The sequence below is a fragment of the Brachyhypopomus gauderio genome, chromosome 18 (assembly GCF_052324685.1).
Source record: "Brachyhypopomus gauderio isolate BG-103 chromosome 18, BGAUD_0.2, whole genome shotgun sequence".
Lineage (NCBI taxonomy): Eukaryota > Metazoa > Chordata > Actinopteri > Gymnotiformes > Hypopomidae > Brachyhypopomus > Brachyhypopomus gauderio.
The window spans coordinates 13,150,693-13,174,187 of NC_135228.1; the positions used below are offsets into that span (position 1 = coordinate 13,150,693).

Below are 23,495 nucleotides of genomic sequence, written 5' to 3' on the forward strand. Positions count from 1 at the left end.
GCGCAAGCTGGCTTGCAATTCAGCTGTTAAGAATTCGTTGCTCGGCGGTTTTATTTTTAATGTCTCTAGTGTTTTTGCACCATGTATCAATAATTCAGCAAAAACTGAATTTAACAGTAGTTTATGCTACAGCGAGATTACTTGACTGCCACCCACATATTAATATATTGACACATAGCCTAGGCCCTACAGCTAGATACACATTGATGTAATCAAGTCACTAATAAATTAATACTGTATCTCAGGGGAAAGTATCCTTTGTTTACTACAGTCGTGTTCTTGTCATTTATAAACCTGAACGTTACGTTGGTTCCACTACTTTCTGTTGTGAGCAGTTAGGCCTACATGTCACTTGGTTTTCTACCAACGAAACAGCACAAATCGATTATAAGAAATCGTTTCATTGTCATAATTAGACCAGCCTGCTTGTCTGGAATTCGTTTTATTTGCTGGCTCTCCGTAGGCCTACATTGTGACTGCCCATAACATTTGTTAGTTTCACTTTTTAAATATAGAATATGGCTCTGGAGTGGCGAATTGTAGATATATCTGCAGCCTACACAGTACTCCAACATGATGAACACGGGCCTATAGGGCCACTTCTCTCCAGTAACTCCATCAGCACCAACCCAGTCGGATGGCCTCACAGTGAACGAATGAAGGGAATTTTTTATTCACTGACATCTCGTAGTCAACAAAACAAAAAAAACCGACAAACGGCACCACAGTGTCGAGCGAGCTAAACGCGTTTCTCTCCGTGGCACCCCCAACTCTCTCTCAGCGACGGTTTCTCGGTTTCTCTCAAGGCCGCCAGGAAGCCAACGGACAGATGTCGCGTGCACGCGCCTCAGTTCACAACGCGCGCGCTTTCGCTCTTCCTCCGCCTCAGCGTAAAAAAGCCCCAAAGAGTCTATTTGCAGTATTATTTATTTCTTTTAAATCCCTCTTAAAGGGATTTGCGTTGCCCGGCAACAGAGGGGAGGACTGAAGAGCACAGCGAGGTGTGAGGGAGCGAGACAGCAGGGACGGTCTGCCGCGCCGGGGAGCAGCAGCCACGGAGGCCGAATGTCCGCCTTGTCGGCGTCAGGCAGGGCGACGAGAAGAACTCATAATTACAACTAATGAAAAAAGGCCGATACCGTAGCCTGGCACACCAGCCGACACATAGTAGGCCTATATCGCGACGTGTTCTAACCACTATTTTGTTTTTGAGGGTCGGCATACTAACATGAGCCCTTTATCGTGAAAAGGTGTTAAATATTTATTGGCATACTATAATAATGTGCCTCAAGATGGACTGAAAGAGTGACTCACTCTTGTTTCTATTACATGTCTCTGAATGTACACCATTGCAAGCGCACCTATCTTTTATACAGTCCGAAAGCAATGATTTAACCTAATAAAGTAGATTAGAACATCATGGATATTTCAATGTTAAAAAGAAGAAAAAAGAAAACCCCGAAATAATACATTCAAAATCCAATCCTTGCTGTATGTCTAAATATGGCTGTAATAATAGCAAAAGGGTGTTCTCCTGAGACAAGATTTAAGGACTATTTGGCAATAGTTCAATTCTTTTTGGTCACCAAAATAGTTATTGGGTTAAAGAGACACACCGGACTACCCAAACAAACAAACAAACAAAAAAAGTTTATTGGAAAATACTTAGCATAACCAAACAAAAATGAAAGGAAACAAACCAAACGTTTGCGTTATAAAGACGGCCTGCGTAAGAGGCCACGCCCACTGCACAGTCTTCACAGGCACGTATTGAGGACAAGGAACTGCCATAGACATGAGGAAAATAGGAAGTGAACGAGGGGAGAAGAGATGACATCACAAAGCACTTTCTCCACACAATCACCTTCGTCACAATTGTCATCATGGTGTCTCGTTAAGCGTTTGCCAGTTCACTACAACAAAACAAATTGATTTCCCCCCAACTGAGCAAACAGTGCACAGAAAAGGCCGATTGTGGTACTCGACAACTGCATGGAACTGCATCATTATTTGGACATTGTTGGTCTGCAGGGGCCAGTATAATACAATGTGTTACATAATACAAAACGAGTTGTCTAACAGTGTGAAGATGTGTCATAACTTAGCCTCCGTAAAATGTGGAGAGAAGAAAGGACCCATCTACAAGCAAGATTAAGAAAACAATAAAAAAGAAAATTATGCCCACCAACAGAAGGACACCTGTTTTTGTTAAACCAGATAATGTTGTGTCCCTGACGCTAAATAAAGGGACACAGTTTTACATCTTCAAATATCTGTCCTTGAAATCTAAGGATTTATGGTTTCATATCTTGTGCGAGATATAAACAGGTATATCACTTTTTAGCACAGTGACACAGTGAAGTTTTTTTTTTTTGACATTTGATCAGGATAGCAAATGTCATCAAGAATGTATACCATCATAAAACCATCATTCCCATTTGAGACATTTGAACAGTCATCCTGGAAAGCAGAGTTGATGCTCATCTGCACTTAGCTAATAGGTCATTTACAGTCATACAATAAAATTGAGGCAGCCATTATTTCTCTGAGGCCTGTGTATACACTGTACATAAGTGGTGGGATCCGTTTACATGGCTTTCTCAATCAAAAGGTAACATTAAAATGGCAGCAGATTTTATATTACATATTTAAATTGTGGCTTTAAGTCTCAAATCCATTAAATTAATACTGTTCTATCAGGCTGAAACTCTGCTAAATCAAGGTGCTGATACTATGTCCAGGACTACATGAGCAATGATGTATCAGATGTAATAATCACTGTAAGCAGTACTTATTTTCAGCACGGATGATAGATTGCACTCGACTCCATCTCTCTGAAAATGAAATGAGGTAAAACTCAAACATGTAAAAAGGGATTTGAAATGATAAAAAAATCACCCCAACCTTTTATGAAAGAAATATAAAGGGGGGGTGGGGTCAACAATCCAACCAGCCTACATAAATTTCCCTCAGCAGTAGCATAGTGACGTTCTCATTTATATAGGGCTTAACATAATGGCATCAGCTAGTGGTTATGATCGCAATACACACATGCAGTGGCAAACAAGCAGACGCACACACACCCACACGCACACCGACACACTCCCACACAGACTTAATATGTACACAATAAAAATACATCAGTGCATTGCGTAAGAGGAAAAACAAAAAAACAAACAAAAAATTACACAACTGTGACAGAAATTAGCAAAATGTCCTCCTTCACAGTGATGACGCCTGGCTCAGGGATACAACAATAAGGGTCAAAGTTCAGTCTCGCGCTCGTTCTGCGGTGTGGCTGACTTTACACACGCATATGCTAGTTATATTTATAAAATCCCGTTATTGCTAAATAAAACAGAAAAAAAACAAGGAGTTCAGAATCAATTTTACAACTGTACAGTACGGCAGAGACTGGAATGTACTTGAGTTTGTCAGAGACGAGCAGAGAGATCAGTATACTGCAGAACGGCAAGAGCCAGGCTGATTGACAGGAAGTCGTCACCTTTGAGGTAAAGGCCCACCCCTCTGGACCTCACCCAAAGCATTCTCACGCACACGCCAAGAATCCCATGGGTAGGCAGGTCGAGAAGTATCCAAGAGTTCAAGTCAGGCTTTCAAGGTCTCGAAGCCATTTCTCACAAGAGTTAATATCATGTCCAAATTTTTTAATAATAAAAAAAAAAATACAGAAAGAATAAAAGGGGACCAAGAGAATCTTGAATCAAGATTGAACATCCACAGGACCCAGATGAGGTAAAATAACAGCTAAGGGAGTGTGTGCAAAGAGCGAAGCCAACTCAAAACATGAAGGTCGTCACGATTCCATATAAAAACGCTAATTACAAGAGTACCTTAAAATGTCAAAGGCACCTTCCATGGCGATGGAGAACAAAATGAAAGTGGTTTGGTTTTAAGTGCATCTAGAGGTCAAATCTACAGGAGGCCACCAGGGATAAAGCCGGCCATAACAAAAAACACCTTAACCTGACTGCGGCTGATGAATGGACAAAGGTGAATTTGTTTTGTTTTGTTGGAATTTTTTTATGGTTTGACCCATCTGTGGGAAAGCAGCAATGCGCCTATGGCATCATGTATGATAAACCTACTCATATTCACCAAGTCACATTATAATGCATTCTAGGGTGTTTTATGAATGCACCATACACATGACTATTAGTGGTGGCAGCATGTCCTCAGAGCCACATGGTTGGATGATGAAACACACTAAGCCATCACAAACTCTAACGCAACTAAATGGTGAACAACAAGTGATCAATGCATTATAAATGCAAATATGTTTTATGCATAGACTCACCATGCAATATACGGGTCGCTTGGAACACTAATCGTGTTTGTTGTTTTTTTTCCTCAAATATTCAGAGAGAAATTTGTAGGAAGACGCACTCAGGGCTTTACAGATGAGTGTCGCATATTTACAACATGACAGTTGGCTGTAGTTGTTGACACATACATATGCACTTGGAATCACACCTATTTGGTTTACTTGGTGTCCCTAGCCAGATAACCCTACATGTACATTTGAGACTTCGGGTAGAAATGTTAGAAATTCGTACATCTAAATGCAAGAATACCCCTCCGTGTTCATCGGACACTCCACTTGTCTGCATTCTGAACATGCACATTTATCAAGGTTTTGTACAAATGGTAACATTTGATTGTCAAGATTACCATAAGAAAAATAAAATCAAAAATATAAATATAAAAATATTTGTGAACATACTTCTTTCATCCTTATTTTGAACATTTAAAACAAGTTGTGTGAGCATGTGCTCCATATGTATGACAATCAAGAAAGAAAAAACAAAAAACAAACAAAAAAGTCACGCAAAGCAAGAAAAAGCATAAGGCAATGACACAGGCTAATAACATGGAGAGGGTTGTTTGGGTCAGTCAGGCTTCGAGTCTAGAACGGTTGTTAACTTACCTGTCATTCCAATACTTTGTAAATGACGGATGTGGATGGCATATGACCCCTTTTTGCTGTCCTTTTAGTCTTGTTGACTTTAAATAACATAGGCTGCATGGCTATATAGTGAAAATATACATTCCAATGTTTATATAGAGCTATTTTAAAAATACAAATGTGCAAAAATTGTAAACAAATGAGATCCTCAGCTGGACAGGGAGGAGCCTGAGTCAGGCCGCCTCCTCACAGCCGCGTGGGCTCATCCTCACTGTCACTGCAGTTTCCACAGCAGTCCTGAGGGGGCAGCAGAGAGACATATGCAGAGTCCAACACTGTACTTACAAGCTTTAATAAATGAATACAGCAGTTGTTAGAAAGACTTTTCCAGTTTGACTTTAAAAGTGTCCTTATTTTGTATACATCATACTTTGATATAAAGTACCAAAATGTGCTTTGTTGGGGAGATTAGAATTTTAATGTTTTAATGTGTCAGGCAACCCACACTTCATTAATCACATTTGACCTATAATATAATACAAACAAAAATCATTTGTACCATCACTCCGCAGATGACTAAGTACATCCATAAATATCCATAAAGCCTCTTGGAGAGTTTATATTGTAGATTGGGGGTGTTTCACACTTAATATACTGATATCGTATATCACAACACTGAATAATGTAATATTTATGATGTATCATGGCATGTCATTGTGCTTAATTTTAAACAGAAAGATGACGGCAATATGAATGACATTGTGCTAGGTGAACAGGATTTTGAAGTGATGCCTTGTGATGTGGTTGTGGTGGTGGTGTGTGTGTGTGTGTGTGTGGGGGGGGAGGGGGGGGGGGGGGGGCACATACACTCACCTGCCTCCTGAACAACCTCTGGAGAAGGCCTTGCTTGGGCGGTGGTGAGGGCTGGCCCCTCCAGTCCAGATCTGGGGGCACAGTGCCATCCAGGTTCAGCACGTTGAGCTCTTTGAAACACTCCGACTCGATCATCTGGCGGGTGGAGACACAGGAGTTCATAAAACACACGCCACAAGATTTGCTACCTTTGTTAGATCGCATTATGATTAAGATTTGCCTCAACTATCTTGGGCAAAGGAAATTCCCCATTACAAAAGTCGAGGACATGATGTTCAGGTGAAACGTTTCCCTCTTTTTTTTTCTCTTTCTCTCTTGGCAGCTCGTTGAAGTTGCCTAAACTGTATCCTTGATGGTGGCTTTCACTTTAATGGCCTGATATCATTACAACTTGTGCAGGCATCTGTCTGACTAACAATAACAAATGACAGAACCGAGTGTGGTCCCTTCCTGCTGGGCCTTTTTGGGACACATGACTGAAAAACTGCTCTTTGGTCCCACTTGGAAACTAAATGCAAACCATTACAGCTTAGTATTATATGCTAAAACTCATTCCAGGACAACTACTTTGGTCTTACGAAGAAAGCAATCTGATAAGTTAGGAATGAAATACTCTGATGAACAGTTAAATGCACATGTGTTTTCCTGGAAACAGATTAAGACTGGTATTAGGTTTGATAGAATTCCCTCTTGAGGGAAGGGGGCAGGGCTGGTGCAGGGTTAGGCTGAATCATCACCTAGGGACCTTGGTCTTTCCTGCATCATAAAAGGGCTCTTAAAGTGGACGCTGACCTCGTTTTGCCAGGGAATGGGAACGCTGCCCGTGGACACTTTGCTGTAGAAGGAGTCATCTTTGGGCTCCAGCTCCACGCCCTTCACGGTGGAGAACTGCTCGATGTCCAGCACGTCCTTACAGTAGATGGCCTGAGGCTGGAGACACACAGACACACATTACGGTCCAGCACAGCGAGCGGGTGGATCAGACATCGGGGCAGCTAAGAACACCAGTTCCAACTCCACTCCTCTCCAGTCCAAACTCCACAGTGGTGATGGGTTTAAAACAGCCAACACACCTAGCACACTAACACACCACAAAGAATTCAAACCCAACATCAAATACAGTCTAACAGCGTCTGATACAAGTGTCATCTTCAGAAGGACGCCCCCTAGTGTTAATGTGTCTGACGTGAGTGTCCTCTTCAGAAGGGACTTACATCTGGAATGAAAGGGGCTTCCAGCATGCCCGCCTCCAGACGCTTGAAGTTGATAGAGCGAAAGAGGGTGTGACCTTTCACCTCTGAGGCTCCGCCCTGACAGCCAAGCCTCTCAGCAGGATCTTTGGCCAGCAGCTGCAAGAGAAAGAAAAATCACCAGGTCTTCAAATCATCCAAAAACATCCTCGAACAACACAAAACAGCCTTTGCTTTGATTAATCCCATTATGAACAGAAACGCTCATTAGCATAAACAGTTCTGCATGCCGCATGTGCTGCTCTCCGCGTGAAACCAGAGCCCACTAGACGCTCCGGGCCCTCTGCGCCGCTATTTGAATAAAACTGCACATAGCCGGCTGATTGGCCACCAGCCCGGATATTTTGAGGTCACAATAATCAGCGGCGCACCAGCACGACGACCTGGCAATCACGGGCTAAACACGCTCGAAGCGCCTCGCACGATTTCTTCCTTAAAACGAGCCACTGGGGAGGTGAGGAGGCGGAGTTCTTCCTCCTCGCTTCCTCTCCTCTTTCGCACGAAGCGAGCGCGGTGCTTCTCGATCCGTTTGGCTGGGCCGGGATCGAGACGCGACTCGTGCCGCAGACGGCTTGCGTGCGATGGGACACTGACCATTTTGCAGAGGGACTTGGCGTCCTCAGAGAACTTGCTGGAGTATTCCTCCGCCACGTCCTTCACCAGCCGCTCCACCTCCTCACGCTTGATTTTCTTCTTCCGCTGCTGGAAGGGGGACTGGCCCTCGATCATCTCGTACAGGAGGCAACCCAGAGCCCACCAGTCCGGGCTGAATGTGTACCGCTCGTTCTTGACCACTTCTGGGGCTGATAACGCACACGCACACACACACACACACACACACACACACACACACACACACACACACACACACACACACACAGCTTCTTAGCTTGTGATCCCATACCTAATTTCTGCTTAAATGTCCCATCACCCCTCACTTTGCAGTTTCTTGCAACACTTGGCTGGTTGTTCTGACTCAACTCTTCCACTAGTTATCAACCTCTACCGAGCTCTCTATCAAGATGCTGGAAAACCACAGACATGCACAGCAACGACTGCAAACAGGCCAATTTGGCTAAAGACAAGCTCAAGCAGACGATAAACTTCAGTTGTGAAGAAGCCCGTGACATTATACGTTTTCCCAAAACTGAAAAACCCGACATCCGAAGTCGTCCTTACCCATATACCCCACCGTGCCCACACGCCCTTTGATGGTCTGGCCGTCCGGCACATGCACAGCCAAGCCCAGGTCGGATATGCGGATGTGGCCTGAAAAGAAAGACGGCGAGTGTCAAGGCCTGTGACTTGATATTAGGACAAATGTGCATCTGCTGGATGAAGTCTTCCTTACTGCCTATCTCCTATATTACTGCAGCGTTCTGTGCTGGAATATGCCATCATAAATTTGGCCTAGTTTGTGAAAATATTTGTAGGGATTACATGTAAACCAGTGTACAAACTGCTGACATAATTGCTACATGAAGTATTATCTGGGGAGTTCTCCCCCCTCAAAGAGAGCCTCCTCCTGAGAGGTCATTATGCTCTTGTTTTCAGCAGCTGGGAGTTTTCTGAGCGGCCTCTGTGCTTGACTTCCTGCTCACTGAAGCCAAACGGAGGATCAGGTGTTGACAACAAAGCGTGACTGGAGTGCCCCCAGGAGGGGCCACTTGCCACTGCCACTGGCCAAAGACAGGTTCCACACTGTTCAGCTTAGCTTAGGAGTTTAGCGGGACTAGGGATGCTTTGCTACCCTCTAGTGGAGAATATGGGAACCACAGCTTGAAATTGAAGAGGATGAAGCGCCACTTCCACACAGGAGGTAATGCTACAGCTGATCCTGAATGCTTTTACTCACCATGATCATCCAGCAGGATATTTTCTGGCTTCAGATCCCTGGTGAGAAAGAAGGCAGAATAATGTTAAAAGTAGCCCCCTCCCACTCCAGCTGCAACTGACTGAAAGAGAGGTAGACGTGCCCCCCCCCCCCCCCCCCCCCCCCCACTCACCTGTACACTATCCTCTCCCTGTGGAGGTCCTCCAGGCCACAGCAGATCTCCGCTGCGTAGAAGACGGCCCTCTTCTCCTCGAAGCCCGCCTCGCCCATGTGGTAGATGTGGAACTTGAGGTCGCCACCGTTCATGAGCGTGAGCACCAAGCACAGGGCGTCTTTCGTCTCGTAGGCGTACGCAAGGCTCACCTCGGGGACGGAAGAAGAGACGACGTCAGGGCCCCGCGAACGACGGCGAACTACGTGGGAAAACGCGTAAAAATGTGCGCCGTCTGAGAAGGCTGATGCACAGCCAACTAAAACCCAGAGGGGAATCTGCCAAGGACCTGCACAAACAAGCCCGGCCTACGATCGCACGCACAAGCCTCTGTTCCCATGTTTTCGTTTCATTACCGGACCAGTGGCTTTACCAAACGACGCTCTGAGAGACTTCTCTACCCGCTTTAAATCTGATATGTGCTTTCTTCAGTATAATGTATGAATCCTTTTTTATGTCTGGCAAAAAATTTATCTACAATATAAACATGGAACTCAAGACTACAATAAAATGGTGAAATGGAGCACCTTTGCAGAGTTAACTATTAAAACAGCTAAACCTCTCAGTACAGCAGAAGAAAGCTCTTATTCTTCAGCCGTCTGTTTTTCCAGGGTTTTGAATGCCGGTGCGAATGTCGCTGTGTCAAAGACATCAAAAGTCTTAACTTCTGCTCCATCTGAGTCACCTACGATCTCGCTTGGGCGGATCACGAAACCGAACCAAGCGCTCACGAAACCGAACTCTGTATCCATGGAGATGATGAAGACAGCGAGTCTTTCCGGCAGCGTTACTTACTACGAAGCGGCTGTTGACCTTCTCCAGGATCTGCTTCTCGTTCAGGGCCATGCCCTCACCCTTCCTCTTCTTGATCCTCTTCTTCTCCAGCTTCTTGCAGGCGTACATCTTCCCCGTGGCCCGCACCTGGCACGCACACACCTGAGGACGGACGGGATGGAATAAAGAACCAGAGAGAGAGAGAGAGAGAGAGAGACAGAGAGAGAGAGAGAGAGAGAAGAGAGAGAGAGAGAGAGAGAGAGACAGAGAGAGAGAGAGAGAGAGAGAAAGAGAGAGACAGAGAGAGAGAAAGAGAGAGAGAGAGAGAGAGAGAGAGAGAGAAGAGAGAGACAGAGAGAGAGAAAGAGAGAGAGAGAGAGAGTACCAGATGAAGGGCTCATTGTTGAGGAACTCTGCTTGAGAAAAAATGCTCTTCTTGCTGAGATTAAAGTAGTTCGGAGTCCTTTAAAGCCGCGTGGAGAGAGAGGTCAAAAGTGCACCAACAAAGGCGAATACGCTCGCCAGTGCGTACAAAGAAATATTTGAGCACGCTCTTTGGCGTGTGGGAAGGTGGGCCGTTTTCCTCTCAGATGTACCAACAAACCGAGCCTGTTGAGATTGGACTCGTCGAAGACGTCTGGTGTCCCAAAAAGATATTTGGTGGGAGAACAAGGCCAAACAAGGTCCTGCGTGATTAGTTATCATATTAAACTCACTTGAAGGAGTTTTAACTCCCCAATGGCCTTCGTTGTTAAGACAACAGGGTTCAGGAACCTTGCGAATGTGCCCACTTTGGGGCCTGATGGGTGCATATGTGGCTGACAAAACTACATATGGTGACACGCAGGCTACAGGGACTTATCATATCTATACCTAATTAACGCACATAGAGAGCGTGTAGCTAATAATGCTAATGTAGCTAATGTGGTCACCGACACACACACACATGTACATAAATAACTCCAGGCAGTAATCAAAGCGTGCTGTAGTTAGAGGTAGTAAAATTTACAGTGTAGTACACAAGGTTTTTAGGGAAACAGTATGTTCTGGGCAAAAGTCTTTCATCAGCTGTGCTAGTACTCTGTCCAAAACGATCTTTGTGTACATACTGTATGTATAACACACTGTACATATGTATATGTATATATGTAGTTGAGATGTCTGAAACTCACCTCTCCAAACCCGCCCTTCCCCAATACCCTGTACTGACGGAATGTGTTTTTTGTAACTGGCTGCCTGTGAAAGATAGAGAGAACAATGTGAACAGCTTCACCCCTCAGAAGAAGTTAGAGACCAGTGTTAACACACAGGATCTCCACAGCCATAAATAGCATTGAATGGAATGTATTCTACTATATGATTTTTTTTTATATGATTTTTTTTTCATATCTGTTCAGATCTGATCTGTTCATATTTCATATTTCAGATCTGTTCAGGGTTTTGATATGAGCCAATGCAAATATACAGTGTGGCGGGCAGCTTTCACATCTGGTTCATGAATAAATTCCAGCACCTAAAGTAATCATTTCTTAGCAATAAAAAATAATTTGTAACAGTTTGTCACTACTGCAGTTTAACACGGAGATAATACAAAATATAAGAATTTTCGAAAAAAAATTAGTCATTTATTTATATACCCATTTTGACTGCAAATAATCATTAATAATCATGTTTTAAATACTATAAACCAAAAACGACTTTTTTGAGCATCTCAGGGACCCGGGAACTTGACCACGAGCCAAGAATGTGTGAGCGGGCCCCAGACTGGTGGCTAGTGTCTCCGTGAGGAGATATATACGGGACGCTGGCTGGCGTCCACACGTGAGCCCTGGCGCCAGGGCCGGCCCCTGCACCCACGAGGAGGCAGGGCGGAGAAGGTACCTCTCGAGCCATTTCCACTGGAGGAAGCGGTTGAAGAAGATGCTGTCGAGGTAGTCAGCGAAGGGAGCCACGCTCAGGTAATCATGGACCAGTCTAAAACGACACGCACAGGGGGGCCAGGTGACCGTTAAGCACCACAATGCCATCCGCTAAACATGTGAAGTAAAGAATTAAGGGTGGAATTCTTCAGTAATGGACCCAGGACTCACTTGGTACAGTCCATGAAGAGTTCTTTACAGGCCTCGTCTTTCAATCTCACTGCACATTTAGACACCATCTCCTCGGTCACCTCAGGGATATGGTCCTCGGACTGCAGGACACACCCACGTGTGTGTATGCACATGCACATGGATTCGCGCGTGCGCACGCACACACACACGCGCGCGCACACACACACACACACACACACACACACACACACACACACACACACACACACACACACACACACAGTCTATAGATTTTCTATGAAGTTCAGTGTCTTGCTATACTGAGCTTCATAAATAAACAAATATAACTGAGCCATGTTAGTGAGGCTCAGTACCTGGGGGTTTAAATACTCGTCCAGGAGTTCCTGTCCACACTCCTTCCTCTTCTCGTCTGGGGTAACTTCGTACTCCGCCTAAAATAGTTGTGGCCACACACAATGCATTAAAGTGATGACATATACATTTTGAACATTCCTAGAAAAGTGTTTGCATGCTAATATGTCAGGTGCAATTCCCCAGCACACCAGAACAGGACAGCTTTCATTAAGAATCACTGACCAAGGACAGTGTTGTGCTCCAAAACAGACCGAAACAAGGGCTGGCGTAACGTTGCGGCTTGGCACAGGAACATGACATTGCTGTTTTTCCTGGGCAGGGCTTCCTCAGTCCTGTGGGTCAGCCACTCCCCCGAGTGCCTCTCTCACGCACACACACATGTCCAGAAACACCAGCCACCTCGTTCACGACCAGCGGCCGAGAGGTACGGTGCGGAAGTGAAAAGTGATATTTACAAAAATACCTCACGGGGGCCGTGTGAGGAACCGATCTCCCAGGCGATGGGAATGTAAGTCGGCTTTTCCCGCTCTAAATGACCCGAGGGCCCTTGAACAGTATGATCTGAAGTCAGCCCACCAGCCGTACCCAAGCTAACAGTATAATGCCCCACAGTAAAATCACACAGCTGTGCTAAAGCTACGTTCTTACAGCCAGAGAACATGCTAGCGTCCGTGTGCAGGTGCTGCTCAGAAGTCCCACAGGACACAGGCAGGAGGGCCAATTGCTAGCTGGCAGAGGGCCTGCACGGTTCCTGCCGTGGCCAGAGTGAGAAGCTAGGATATCCGCACCCTCGGCCTTGCTCCAACTGCCAGAACAATACAAACAAACTCCTTTCTTCTTCTACGGTCAAAAGCGAAGAACGGCGTGCAGTCGTCGTCTTACCACAGCGTCCAAAAATCTGACACAGCGTTTCAGCTCAGGTCTGGTATCGCAGAACTGCCGGAAGAGCACGCGTCCGATTGGCTGCCTCTCACAAAGGCTGGTGTAGTCTTTCTCTGTGGAAATGGCACAAGATGGGACTCAATGACTTAGCACTTCAAATGGGGGTACAACACACATCCACACACGTATCTGCACACACAAGCAGGCAGACGCACAAAGCAAAAGATTAAATATCGCTGGAACCCGTCGATAAATACAATAAAAATCAATAGCACTCTCCTCTCTTCCTCTCCCCTCCTGTGGAAGGAAACCTCAGGGACGCCACCATTATTCTGCTGTGAAGGAAGAGATGCGAGCAGCGTCGTCAACATCCTACCACAGGCCATCTTGGCACATTAAAGACACACTCACCATTTTGGCAAACCACCGATTTACGTCAAATCCACGACCCGAGCAACAGCATGGATTTCCCGGAGACAAAAAGGATACTTCCTCTCCAACGTGACTGCATCAGATCTAGAGCTAGCCGGGCATGCTAATTTCACAGACGGCACCTTTAAAAACCAGCATTGCTCTGGTGTCGATGCAGACGCGGGGGTTTGGAGTAGCAGCGGCTGTGCTAGCAAGATTCGCAGGCGCCGCTCAGACACACGCTAACAGGCCGGGGCCCAGGCTCTCTATGGGCCTGCGTCTCTTCAATCGGCTCGGGAACGGGAGGATGGCGCTAGGTAGACGGAACACCGTCGCACAGCTGAGGGGGGCAATCGGCCTTACAGCTTGTGCGTGGAAAAGGACGTGAGCAACGGCAGATGCTTCGTTTTAGGACATTCTGTGTTTTCGTTTTAGGACATTCTGTGTTTGCTCTTCACTCAAGCATGTCTTGAATAATTGAGCTGCTTCCCATCAAGAGATAAATAAACAAAACAGTGCAGGGTTAGGCGAGGCTTTTAAACAAGCACAATGGTAGTCCCACTGCCCTTTTAGTGCATGTTACATTTGCAGTTTTATACTGTTATCTCGTCTCACTATCAGTGTATGTAATCACATTATTAACCACAGGGCAGTGGGCTTTGATAATAATTTCTGCTCGATTTTGCCAAAGGAAAAACCATTTTTAAATGTATTCTATGAATAAGATATTAATAATTCATAATAATTATAGGGCGTCCCTCTACACAAATCCCCCCCCCCCCCCCCCCCGTGGTCTCATCAAAAGACTGTGAAACAGGGGACAAGGTTTGACCCCCTGCTGACCAGTTTGTAGAAGCAACTGTCGGCCCCAACACAGCGCTCTTCATGGGGGGACAGAGGCTGCATTGAGCGGATGGACCCCTGTGAACGAGGGGTCTCTCTCTGCGTCACACTGCGGTTCTCCACAGCACCGCATGGCCCCCCGGCCGAGGACCCAGCTGATGACAGCAAAACCCACAGTGCAAAGGACCCAGCAGAGAAAGAGAATGAGGGGTGATTTGGACCCCCAAAAGACCTCTCACTTCAGAAAAAAACAAACAAACAAAAAAACCTGTCAAATTCTGCAACATTCACATGTCGCTATTCCGGTATTAGCTACAATGGACATGAGGATCTGGTTCTGGCCTGCGTCTGGCTTAAAACGCCGGCGTTCGATTGGACGGCTCGCCATTAAGTTGGTCGTGTGGCTTGGGGCCAGCGTCAGGGCGCTAGGCTGGAGGCTTATTAACAGTTGCGGCGGGCTGCAGACAAAGCCACATTGATGGGGGGCCACGGGGACCAGCGGCACTCCAGTCCAGCGGCTCCACGCCGTTCGCCAAGCAGGGGGGGCCACGCTGGGCTGCGCACACGCTCGCCCAACACACTCGTACCGGGAATCAGCTGTCATTCTGCCCGGCGACAGAAAAGTGCTGGTTTGTAGAAAGCAACTCAGCAGAAGTGCCTGCGTGTGGGTGTGGGTGGGTGTAAGTTATGGAAGGCGGCACACCACCACCTCCTCTCCCCCGTTGCTCCTTGTCATTAAACACGGAAGCGGAGGGCTTCCTGAGTCACCAGCCAAGATGGCAGCTCTATTCTCTCAGACAAAAGTGGCCCGACTTCCGCTGTTGTATAATACAAGCAACAGGGACGGGAACATTAAGCAACCTGTACTAAATTATACCGTTAGTGGGGATTCCCTATGAACAATGCAGGTTACTACAGGTTACTCCCCATTTACAATAACACAAGGTCACAAAGAAGACAGCAGAAAGAGGAAACACAGCTGCTAATGGTTACAGGATAAAAATGCTAAGGGAAAATTTGCTGACTTCCACCTAGTACCTCCTCACGCCATTAAATTATCAGGAATTTTCCAGCGCTTTGCCAGGATCTACAAGGCAAAACTCTAGCATATTCCACAGACAAGGCTTGAGATTAAAGGCACGTCCAAAGCCCACACAGAACCCTGTGTACTCTATAACCACATACATACCATTAGGCTGGTTCTACTCACAGCCTCATGGCACAGGCTTAGCGAAGAATGAAGCCTTTAGCCAGACATAAAAGAAAAGAGAGTATAGAACAGACGAGCCACGCGTGGTGCTACTGAAGGCCGCTTTATTCGTTTAGAGCATTTCCTTGACTCTCGCAGTGGGAAGAGCCCCACGCCGCAGGTCTGCAGCCTGCACGGCCCCGGCCGCCCGTCCGGATGATGGCTGTGCTGGGGAGGGATGGGGGGGTTAATCAGGAACGCCCTTGTGCAGAGGAACAATCTGATATAGTGGAACGGTTGAAAAGGAGAGGATGGAACCCGGTGATCCTGGAAGCAACAATGTGGTGATTGGGTGTGGTGCCGGGGGGGGGGGTTATTATCGTATAATAAAAAGGGGCCGTTATGGCGAAAGAATTAAGATAAACTTGAAAACCTGAAGGCGAGTAAGGGTTAACACACCAGCCTGTAGCTTTCATCTAATCAGCTCATCTGCCCTGTTTAATTCATCATCTCTATGATTATATTGTTTGGACTTTGCTATAATTCCTCTTATTCCCCGAGAAACATTTCGGGTCTTTCGGAGGAAGTGTTTCCTAGGCGTTGGGGGACGAGGCCTGCCGGGCGTGGTGAATTGCGGCTTCGGGACGAGGCCCCGGCTGCATGGGGATGCGCTAGGTTATGCCCGGCGTGAGCTCCAGGACGCCCCGTGCCACGGCGCTCCAACAATCGGCAAACCCAGAGATACAACGGTATGTGAGGATACTGCTTCCTGCTCACGACAAGGAGACTTCCTCTTCTTGAGGAACAAGACGCTCCGTGGCTGTAGTTCAATTCACAAAAGCTTGGGGCCTCTAGGCCAAACCACGACTCCTGACCACGCTGCATTACGCCCAACAATCGCACAATTACAACAATTACACGCCACATCAGGTTAATAGTAAAAGGAACATCTGAAATAATAGAACGGTAATAAAAAAAAACACAGTTAAACCACTATTAAAACTAATAGCACATGCATAGAGACGAGATCTGGGCAGGTCATGGTGTACACACACATACACACACACACACACACACACACACACACACACACCCCTATCCATTGATCAGTCAGACATGGGGTCAAATAACGGCTGAGGGGAAATCATATGATTCAATTTCAACTTAACAGGGACTTATTATGTGCCCACTAGCTCCACCCCAGCCTTTAGAATAGGGTCATGGATCCTGTTTTAGTCCTCAGTAGAATTCCTGCCTTGATTTTAAATAGATCCAAAGTTGCCAAACTGTTTTTGCATGACTTTTCAGAAGCCATTCTCCATCGGGCTCTGTTTGAGTATATCTCAAGGGAGCGTGTGGCGGCGGTGGGTCTGGTGGGCAGCTACGGCGTGGACGCCTCGAGCTGACACAGGTCATGACTCAGACCAGCTCACAAACAGTCCGGAAGTCAGATGCGGTTGTGAAACCTTCCAGGCCTCTACCACGTGTGTCCTTGGGCAGCCCTGTGATCGTGCTTTATCAAGCACTCTTGATCTCCGCAGGGGTCACATTCTAGATTAGAACCCGGCTATCGGAACAGCCTGACGACACGGCACGCTGGATTAGTAAGCATTACCAGCACAAGCTCGAACTGGACCACCGTGTTCTAAGGCGCGTTGACCTGGGAACTCTGTGTGTGTGGTGGGAACGTGAGGTTTGAGGTCATTCTCAACCGCTTCGAACAGATGCATGAAGAGTTCTGATATGACAAAGTGTTGAGATGAACAAAAAAAAGTGTTGAGTCAGCAAAAAAAAACAAACAAAACAAAAAAAAAAACCCAAACAAGCCTGCATGCTCAACAAACATCATTAGTTTAAACGCGCTGCGCCAAATCACCACGCCGCTTTCGGACAGGCGGCCCAAGGACCGACGGCCCCCGACGAGACTGCCATGCGACACCGATCGGCTTCCATATCCATACGTGAAATCCGTGACAACAAACAGCACTAGTGCTCGTTTACTCGTGCCCTCGACGACTTCCTCTTCCTGCCCCGGCCGCAGCTTCCTCTGTTAGCTGCTGCAGGGTCCGTACCCCCCCCCCCCCCCCCCCACCCTCACCCAGTGCCACACCTTCCACACCTGCTGGTCCTGGAGTCGAACGAGAGCTGTAGCACCGGAGGCATCTACACGGAGATCTCCTAGTAGCCTTGGCCGTTTTCTGCCGTTATAAGCACATTTAGCTGCGGTGTGGGACTTTCCTGTGGTGGTAACTTAGCAGAACAAAGTGCTGCAGTTTATGAGGCATATGCATCCCTCATGCTAGCATGTCGTCCTGAGGACACAGGATGCAACAGGCCTGCAGGGTCACATCACCAAGCTGGGTGACGTGGGGAGTGTGTGTTTTAAACGTCATATGCATTTATTTCAGACCATTGCCATCACCTCATTACCAAATTTTATATATACATATCCAGTGACAAGTGCGCGCACACGTGCATACAATGGCGGAGCAAACCACTCACAAAGTTAATACAACGTATACAACACGCTGTTGGATGTAAAGGATGTATAGTTTTGTGGAAGTGTTCTCAAAAATGAAATGTGATGTAGTCTGCGCATGCAGCGATGGCTTTTCGGCAGTGTATTCTGAAGTATTCATCTGCACTATTACTCAACGCTACTCAGTACTCACCATTACTCAACACTACTCACTATTACTATTTACAGTGCCGCTGAAATATTCATGCCCATTTGTAAGAACGTCATAGCAACTGAGTCAATTTACTGTAGGTACTTTTTAGAACGCTGTATTCTCCTGAGCACCTTTACGAAACTTCTTTCATTGTACAATCAGATCCTTCACCTCTAAGATTTCCCAAAGGTGCAGGAGCAATTCCAAACTCCTCAGAGAACCTGTAGAAGCTCGTAAAAAAATAATAATAACAAGAACAAAAGAAATAACAAAGAAGGAAAAGAGTCACGTGGTCTACCTGTAGTCTGGCGGAGGTCTTCACACAGGCTGATGTGTGGAAACTGAAGCATCTGTTTCCACTTCTTGCTCTTTCCTTTTCGGTTTCCTCCCCCTCCTGCATGGGAACAGAGTGAAAATGGAATTAGACACGGGACCCACACGGACTGTGAAACGCTATTAGATTAGAAATAGAAATTGCATTTCAAAGAAATTACTGGTGGGCTTCAGAAGCAAAAATAAGCTTCGGTGAATTCGTGCGTCTCTGCAGCACGACCAATCGAATTACTTTAAAAGACTGCACGGACTAGGTTAGAATGTTCCCCGAGCCGGGCCTGGGATTTCTACGCAAGGATCCATTACCGGACCGTATATTGCTGCAGGCAGAAAGGATATACTATAGCACAATATTCTGTCACTGACTGCAATAGAGTTGCTTGGCTAGCAACTCCGCAAAACTCCTGCAATATTGGGAGAGGGGCAGGATCTTGGCACTTGTGAGGTGAAGTCTAAAGGTCAGATGTAGACCCTGACCTTTCCCATGTTTGTCTGAGGAACAGACTGAGGCCTTCAGCGATGTGGCAACCGATGAACTCAGTGATCAAATCATATTCTCTACCTGATTCAATTTCATCATGAGATTCTTTCCCTGTTTATGTCTTGGGCCTGTCTGTGGAGAGCATAAAGGGTTAAATATAGGACATAAATGTCCAGAGAGCCTCTCCAAGCTAACGGTCACTCAGTTGTTACTCCAATATTGGCTTTGCCTGAGGAACCCTCCTCAGTGGTCCAGCTGCTGCCTGTGATGGGTATATAGACACACTGTGTTTACTTGAAGGACCTGGGCTGTAGCTGAGCCGTGCATGCATATTCATGAACACCACACAATGATTTATGGGAACATTAATACATCTTTGAATATTTATAAATACCTAAACAGTGCAGCAGTAGGAATGCTGTTTACCAAAGAATTCAATATATACATACTGGTGAAAAACATACTGGTTGACCCAAGACATGTTCACCATGACTGAAACTGCACACGCTAGCAGGTTTACCATACACTAAATGCTTCGATAAACCTGGTGTGCACATTCACATGAGAACTGCAGCCTTGTCAAAATAGCTATGAGCAGCTCTTAGTGTGGCTGGCTTCGCCAGTGCTCTCCCTCTGGCTGGTCAGGCTTAAGCATAGGAATGCTAACACTGCGTACCACTCAAAAACAGGTATTAAATTTCAAAATAAACATTGCCCCTGGTAACCAGCCAGAAAACTGAACCTCCACCTTTAGTTTAGTATGATCGCATAAGAAAGACCCAAATAAAACCGTTTATGAAACTGAGACATCTAATAATGAGAATAAATCTCCTTCACAAGCTACAGTAAATATGATTACAGTGCAGAACTGCTGAGAATGTCCAAAACATAGCATAGAGTGTTTCCTTTAAGCTGATGCGGCATCATCTCCACCAAGCTTCAGTTCCCCATTAAATACAGGCCTGAACTTCAGGAGTAATGCAAAACCAGCGCTCCATGTCAATACCATTTTGAACATACAATCACTGATTTGCCCGCGCCCTTTCTCCTCTCTCATTGGACGAACCCCTCCAATGGGCTGGTCCAGCTTTGAGCTGGTCCAGTACTTTATCAACTCAAGAGCACTTCATTGGAGGACTCCTTGCAGGTCGGACAGACTGAGTGAACAGGGCTGTACGCTTCAGCCGCAGAAGCTGGCCAGAAGGCACCATGATCAAAACAGTGGAAAGAAATGGTCAAAATCGCTGAGATAGAAAGATTCTGATTTGTATCTGGAATTGGTGTTTATGTAGTCAACTTCTCCTCTATATATGACAACTAATGTAACTGCTTTTATTCTGCTTGGTACTGTTTTGTTTGTTCAGCAATTGTCCAACTTCCATCACACTAGATATTTTGATTTGTTTGGTTTTCCATATATGACTGTATAGAGTTTGAACGAAACCGAGCAGACATATTACAAAGGAAATCACTTCAGATGAGTACTTCACACCCCTCCCCCCACCCCCAACACCCCCACCCCAAACCCCAAACCCCCCCCACCCTGCAGGTGGCCAATCACATGACGCGTGACACACGCTTCCGGGCTTCGGGAGGAAGTGAACACGCTTCTGCTGCTGCAACCAGCAACTGAACGGGGCCCAGAGTGCGGGTCCGCTACGCTACGTCCCCCAACCCCCCTTCCACCAAGGGGCGCCCCAGAGCAGCTTTAGCAAAAGAAACGGCTCGCTTGCTAGCACAGAATGGAGGATGGGGGGGGGGGGGGGGGCAGCTCAGACCCCAGCTCAGACCCCAGCTCTGTCTGGATCAGCGGCTGAGGAGAAGGCCCTCGGCAGGGCCGCGCACTCTTAAGAACTTAAGAGTCATGCTGCCAAGGCGAAAAAAGCCTTTCTGTGAGAAGAAATGCTACCACAGATGGCGATGCGCAGATTGTAAACAACTTATAGATGGCATGGAAAAAACTTGAGCCTTTGATCTGATAACGTACACCACGACTGCCAGTGGTAACATAGCTCATGTGAGGGCCAGCATACCAGCAAGGGGAAGGACACTCCACTTTAGGACATCCCTAATCTACAATAGTACAAGTATGAGGAGATGACTACACAAACAATGAAGTCAAACATACGTTCAGTAAAGTCAACTAAGTGTTTGTACGTCAGCCGGAACCTAACACTATGCTCCAATATTTGCAATTCAAATGGCTTACAGTGAAGATACTCTTATTGCAGGTGTGAAGTGCTGAACGCGGGCTTTCATTACGGCAGGAGGTGGATGTAATGCAAATGGCACAGGAATGGCTGTCTATCTGCAGTTCAGAAACTGAACTGAAAACGCTTCTGGCTGACACTAGTACCGACAGAATAGGCCTACAGTATATAATTTTGGACATTCACACGAAAGTTAAACTTGTCTGTTTCCATTTCAAAAGGCTAATCAATGGCGAGTGCACATAAACATCTAAAAATGAATAACATCCAACAACTTATTTTTACATTTTTTTTTACTTGACACCCCTGACAGCAGTCTTTAGAATAGTTACAAATGACTGTGAGCTAATGTTACTCTTCGTGGAGTAACAATTCTCCAACTACACGACTTACAAAAGAATTAATACTCCAAACTGCACCCTGACACTTCAGTCAGGAGGCCTATAGCTTCCGTTTGTTGAAACGTACTCTTGCAATAAAGAATGGGGGTTAAGTAAGAGGATGTGACGCATCACATGAGAGGAGGGGGGATGCACTAAATATTTTTCTGAAGGGTAAAGGCAGGAAATGATAATTAACTTGTTCTGGTGCTTTGCAAATATTAGCCTAGGTTGGCTAGCTAGCAATAACACAATATCCAGCTTTTGTGGGAAGCCAGCCAGCCTAAAATCAAGTCACACTGAGCACAGAAACGATCGAACTACTTATTAAAACTAAAGCAGCCAAAGAAGCGATGTAAACGGTTGTGTGAAAGAGCAGACGCACACAGATCAACTGCCGTATCATTGAATCGAGTTTTAGCAACGTTATTGTCTACATATAAACGTCAGCTAGCTTCATTCTCCTCGGGCTAGCTGCCTCAGCTACTACTGTCTCCAATTAATTCAGCAGCTACCGTTGTGGCAACATGTATAACAACAATAATAATAATAAAAGAGACGGTAAATGTAATATTTAATCAGGATATCAAGAATTAAGGTACACGCCGGCTGAATACGACAAACAAATGTATATAAAAGGGCTGCTTGTGTAGTACAGATGGGACTGTTGACTCGGTGTCGCTGCCTCGCAACGCCGCCTTATCTCCTCGCGCGGAGCGCGAGCCTCCGTGTTCGGCGCGAGCCTCCGCGTTCAGCGCGAGCTACCAATTAGCTACGGAGATTTACAAAAAATACGCATTCACGATGAGACGTTTAGTATATTCCAACTACCACGGACGTTTGCATTCAAAACAGGTCATTAGGGCATCGCTCGCGTATATATGTATATGTTTTTTAGCATGCTTTTAATATGACAGCTGAAGGATGGTCGCGAGACCGCTCCGCTGCAGTATGGTTTTCTGATTGACAGTTCCATCTTTCTCCTGCTTGTACATTTTCAAGGTTAGAACACCAAGCGTGTTTTTTTTTTCGTAAAAGAAACAGCAAAACGTGTGCGAGGTCTTATTCTCGCGCTTCAAACGCATCGGCAAACGCTAAAAATATGGATTTATTGTCTTGCGGAGTCCTTTTGCCCTAGGCTTCCTCGGGGAATCCCCCGCGTTTCGAGCGCGGTGTTTGGAGAGGAGTTGTGAAGCTGTCGTTTAGCGAGACGCGCTCAATCCTTACCTTCTCTTGCCTTCAAGAGAACGGTGTTGGCCACGATATTCTCGAGCTCCATGTTTCCTGGGTTGCAGGCACCGCAGGCCCAACCTCGTCGCCGGGTTGGCAGTGAGTGTGTCCTCCCCCACTCCCCCCCCACGGCGGAATATTCTAACCCTGAATGACTCTCTCCTTTCGTCGTTTGCTCTCCGACTCTCCGCCCCGAAGCTTCGAACTACGTCGATTCCAGCCGGCTTGTTTACCAACGAAGCCCACCTACACGTGAATCTACAGAGTCCAAGAGCATATTGTCTTTAAACAGTACTGCTCTTTTTAACTATCACTTCTTGTACTAAGAAGCAGTACATTCACATTTCCGTATTAATTTGGTACAGCAACGCAAAACGAGTGTAGATTTATATCATACATATTAATCAGTATATAACAGACCGGAAACACCAGGCTCAAAAACTCAAATTGCGGACAGTAATAAATGTTTAGGTCTGAGAAAAAATAAAGTACAGATACTATGGACTACAGTAAGTGTGATTTGCTTACGTTTTCTTGCGTTAAAGCGCCATCTAGCGGTTCCGTACAGA

General features: G+C 46.1%; 1 protein-coding gene across 1 annotated transcript; it reads right to left on the reverse strand.

Annotated features, from left to right (window-relative positions):
* Nucleotides 1–1,628: 1,628 nt before the first annotated feature.
* On the reverse strand, nt 1,629–23,383 carry grk6 (G protein-coupled receptor kinase 6). The gene is made up of 16 exons (XM_076980810.1): nt 22,924–23,383; nt 18,591–18,686; nt 13,178–13,290; nt 12,295–12,372; nt 11,960–12,060; nt 11,751–11,843; nt 11,042–11,105; nt 9,891–10,031; nt 9,057–9,247; nt 8,906–8,943; nt 8,230–8,319; nt 7,645–7,853; nt 7,015–7,149; nt 6,593–6,730; nt 5,801–5,935; nt 1,629–5,224 (listed from the first exon to the last, which is right to left on the reverse strand). Exons 1-16 carry the CDS (start codon nt 22,973–22,975, stop codon nt 5,174–5,176), a joined length of 1,725 nt encoding a protein of 574 aa, XP_076836925.1. The 5' UTR covers nt 22,976–23,383; the 3' UTR covers nt 1,629–5,173.
* Nucleotides 23,384–23,495: the final 112 nt, after the last annotated feature.